This window comes from Vombatus ursinus, unplaced genomic scaffold, assembly GCF_900497805.2.
Source record: "Vombatus ursinus unplaced genomic scaffold, bare-nosed wombat genome assembly UNPS02014159.1, whole genome shotgun sequence".
NCBI lineage: Eukaryota > Metazoa > Chordata > Mammalia > Diprotodontia > Vombatidae > Vombatus > Vombatus ursinus.
This window is the reverse complement of record NW_020953937.1, coordinates 227,350-231,827: the sequence shown is the minus strand read 5'-3', so window position 1 is coordinate 231,827 and position 4,478 is coordinate 227,350. Positions and strand designations below refer to the sequence as shown.

The window sequence follows — 4,478 nt, the reverse complement described above, 5'->3', positions numbered from 1 at the left end:
GGACGCGCGCACCGCCCAAGAGGAGGAGGGGAGGGGCCGGCCGGCGCTCCCGCCTCGCGCAGGCGCACAGCGGTGCGCGCCGCCGCCGCCGCCGCCGCCGCCGCCGCCGCTCGGCTCCTCTCGGCTCCGCTCGGCTCGCCAACGGCCCAGGCCTGCGCCACGCGCCGCCTCAGGGCTCGCGTGCGGCCGGAGGGAAGAATGCGGCTTGCAGAGCTGGCTGCTGCGGCGCCCGACGCAGGCGAGGGGACCGCGGCCGGGCCGCGCAGAGGCGAACGGGAGCAGGAGCACGAGTGGGAGCGGGAGGAGCGAGAAGAGCAGACGCTAGAGCAGGAGCAAGAGACGGAGGAGGGGCAAAAGAAAGCGCACGCCGAGGGGGCGGGGCTAAATAACCGACGTCACTGCTCCGCCCGCCAACCGCCTTGCTTCGGGCCCCCCGCGCGCTGCGACGCCCTGACGTCACCACGTCCCGCACGAGGGCGGGACCCGGGGCCCGGGAGCCAGAAGAAAGGCGCTGGGGGCGGGGATGGAGGGAGCCCATGCGCACTGCTCTTGGGCGGCTTTGGACGGGGCAGGGGGATGGGAGGGGTGGGGGGGTAGAGAACTCCAGAGGCGGGAAGGGAGGCGAAGGAGCGCTCTGGGCGCCAGGCCGACGCGGTCCAGAGGGGGCGCAGGCGCAGGAGCTCCGATTTCGGGGACGGTCCTCTAGTTGGCTCCAAGATCCCCTCCCCCGTTTTCTGCGCGTGCGTAGGAGGCAGGCCACGTGGGCGTGGTGAGGGGGAGGGACCGAAGGCCGGGAGGAGGAGCTGGTGTGATGCCTGATGCGGAGGCTGGTTCTGGGGACTAAATGACGATGGTGGCAGCGTAGCACCTTACAGTTTGTAAAACATTCTCTTCCTAAACGTGACCTCAAGGTCCTCACAACTACCCTGGCAATCTGAGGCAGGCGACGGTGACCCGCAGCTCCGCGTGTCTGAGGCTGGATTTGAACTCAGTCTTCCAGTGCTCTGTGACACCACCTGCCTCTGTCTCCTTGTACCCATTGACCAGAGGAGAAAACTGAACCCCGTCTAACCTGCAGGACCAGCAGGGAGAGACTGCAGCGCTGCCGCCCCCCCACACACAGACTGCAGACTTCTCCCCCCGGGTGTGGGGGTCCGCCTAGGTCCTCCTGTCCCCCCTTTCCGTCCCCCTTTCCCCCCCCCCCCCCCCACCCCTTGGCTGTCCCTTCCTTCTCCTTCCTTCCCTGTCCTCCTGTATCCATCTGTCCTCTGTCTCCATTCATCAGCACCCGGGGCTTCAGGCATCTTCTCTCTGTCCCCTCCTTGTCCCCCACATCCCCACCTGTTGGACATTGAGATGGGCACACCCAAAACACGCTTGTGAACCCTAACCCTAACCCTTGTCCAGGGCGCCAGCATCTTTCCACCCACCCAAGAGGAGATGGTTGGAGTCTCTCACCCTCACCCCCTCAATCCAATCCTTTGGGCAATCTGTCTCCAGGCTCTGTCCCTTCTCTGCCCTCACTGCATAGCCATCCTGGTTCACCTGGGCTGTACTTTCAGCTCTCCTGGTTGGGAGAGGTCATCTGTTGCAAGGGCCCAAGGTCACAAAAGCTAGCCGATCAGGGAAGGCTTCCCAGGGCATCTGAGAGGGACCTTTGAGCTCCCCCGAACTGTGCCTTCTGTGCTGAGTATGGGCAGTGGGCTGAGGCCTTCTTGGGTACCTTTAAGGCCCTGTGAATCCCAGGACTCCCAGTTCCCTCTTTGACATGCTGGGATCAGCTCACTCAGAAGATGAGGGGCTGTTTTGACCTCTCTGCAGCACGGGGCTACATTCTAACAGGGACACTTTGAACGAGGTTGAGTCTGGGGGCTCCCAGGGCCTGGCAGCTACACTAAAGAAGAAAGAAGGACAGGTACCCTGCCAAAGTAACATGGGGTTCTGGAGCAGAATTTCCAGAAGGATGGACATGACCATGTGGTTCTGGGCAAGGGCTGTCCTTCCCCTAAATTCCAACACACAGAAAGACAGCACCCAAAGGGTCTCCTGAAAAGAGCCAGCCCTGAGGTACCAGGACCTCCTCCTCCTCACTCCCAGAACCTGGTCAGAGGCCACACTTGGACTTAGGAACCCCAGGATAACAAAGGGCAAAAGGGATGAATGAAATTCTGCTGACTGGAAGCGAAGTATGAGAGTCACTCCCTTAGTCTCCCTGAAGTGGTCACATACAAAAGAAATACAGACATGTTCCTCCAGCATCATGTCAATCCCCCACCAGGCAGGGTTGCAGCAAAAAGCAGCAGGTCCTTTCTCTGCAGACAGAAAGACAGAGGTTGCAAAAGGGGGAGAGAGAGAGACGAGAAATGGAAGAGGGAGACAGAGGAATGGGGGAGAGAGACAGCGACAGGGAAGAGAGAGAAAGAGAAATGGAGGGGACAGAGAAATGGGAGAGAGACAGGGAGGAAAGAGAAGAGAAATGGGGGAGGGAGACAGGAATGGGGGAGGGAGACAGGGAGGAGAGAAAGAAATGGGAGAGACAGAGGAAAAGGTGAGAGATGGAGAAAAAGGTGGGAGGAAAGAAAGAAATGGAGAAGAAAAGGGAGAGAGAAATGAGGGAGGAGAGAAAGAAATGGGGGAGAGATAGGAAAGAGAAGAGAAATGGGGGAGGGAGACAGAGGAGAGAGAGAAATGGGAGAGACAGACACAGGAAAGGAGAAATGGGGGAAAGAAATGGGAGAGACAGAGACGGAGGAAAGGAGAAATGGGGGAGGGAGAAAAGTGGGGGAGGGAGGCAGGTAGGAGAGAGAAATGGAGAGACAGAGGAAAAGGTAAGAGACGGAGAAAAAGAGGGGGAGGAGAGAAAGAAATGGAGAAGAAAAGGGAGAGAGACAGAGAAATGGGGGAGAAAGAGAAAGACATTGAGAAATGGGAGAGATAAGGAGAGAAAAAGAGAGGGAGGGAGCCAGAGAAAAGAAGCTGCAGGTGCCCGAGAAGGGGGACGCAGTCTTGAATATTTTAGGGAGCCTGAGCAAAGACCCCCATTCACTTTGGCAGAAAGTCACTGCCAGCCCCATGCCCAGGCACACAGACAGGCACCCAGGTGGAAGGGCCCCGTCTGTCTTCTGCCTCCCCACCCCTAAGTCCTGCCGCTGCTGCTGTAATTTTAGAAAGCTAGTGAAGACAGAGCCTGCACTTTGTGCAGGCCAGAGATTGGGGTGGGGGGCTGGGCCCAAGGCCTGACATCTCCTGTCAGAACTGCCAAAGCAAGGCCCTTCGAGGTTTACCACAGGCCAAGACCCCGAGGGACACACGCATTCCACCTGCTCCTCACTGCCTCTGTGAATTGGGTCATGGGCTTCCTTTTTCATGCGCCACAGGAAACATGTCCAGCCAAGGCTTGGCCTCTGCTAAAGGAGCCCAGGCACACAGGGCCCTGGAGGGGAGTGGGTCTGCCCATGGACACAGACTCGGCTTGCTTGCAGGTGAAGCCTGCTGTCTGTGAAGCCCTTCGGGGGAGGTGGAGAGGCTGGAGTTTGGGTGGGAGCTAGAGCCGAAAAACACAAGTGGGACAGACCAGGACATAGGAGAGGAAAGCTGTTTTGGTCTCTGCAAGTATGGGGGAAAGGGCTGGACGCTTTCCGGGGGGATTCTCCAAAGCCCTTTGGAAGCCTGAGGTCCCTGCAAGGGAAGGGGGCAAGAGAGAGGAATAGCTAGGACCTAGTCTAGCCACCAGGTCATGGTAGGAGTGGGGCTGAAATGCCCCCAGTGGGGGGGCCTCAGCTTAGGGGTTTGTTTTTGCATCAGGTTAAATAAATGCCTCTACTAGAGGTATTGTTAGCCTGAGTGCTTGCCTGGGATCTTTTGCCCTTTTTTGTTAAAACGTGAAACAAATTTTGATGTTTCCAGGTTGGGGACAAAACACATCAAATGTGAACAACCCCAGAGAAGACTGTGGATGGGGCCATGGGTCCAAGAGAGTTTGCTTGGAGGGCAAACCCCTTGAGACTGAGCTCAGGCCTCTAAGCCCAGAGCTGGGTGGGTCTGGACTAGAAGTCACATACAGATGAAGAAACTGCAGCGACAAAAATCTTCCATGGAGAAAACCGGAGGCACCGACGGAACCCCGAGCCCGATCCATGTTAGCAAGGCTGCCAGCTGCCGGCAAATGGGGTCCAAGGACCTGGCCAGTAGTCAGGACAGATTCCAGACTATGGTGGAGCTGAAGGGGGAGGCGAGCACCCACTAGCGCCAAGCTAGTCTGGAAAGTCTGGTGGTGGCCAAGCACCCTGGGACCAGGGGGACTCACAGCCCCTGGTGGTCAGCGTTAAGTCTCTGTGGTCAGGCATGCCCTGTGCCAGGGTGGTCCCAACTAGGCCTGCTCTTCTCCCCTGCTCCCCCTCCTCTTCCAGCTGGGAGAGCTCAGGGCCAGGCTGGAGCCCAGAGAAGTGGTGGAGTTAAACTAACAAACTCTGCTTGTA

General features: G+C 58.4%; 1 protein-coding gene across 1 annotated transcript in view; it reads right to left on the bottom strand.

Moving 5' to 3' along the window:
• Nucleotides 1-3,368, bottom strand: part of TRIM28 (tripartite motif containing 28) — an 8,968-nt gene extending 5,600 nt beyond the window's left edge. The window contains exons 1-4 of the mRNA XM_027859178.1: nt 3,285-3,368; nt 1,787-2,175; nt 369-833; nt 13-321 (exon numbers count right to left, since the gene is read on the bottom strand). Of these exons, the coding sequence (XP_027714979.1) occupies nt 13-321; nt 369-833; nt 1,787-2,175; nt 3,285-3,368 (1,247 nt within the window). The remainder of the gene's footprint in view (nt 1-12; nt 322-368; nt 834-1,786; nt 2,176-3,284) is intronic.
• Between the last annotated feature and the right edge of the window lie 1,110 nt (nt 3,369-4,478).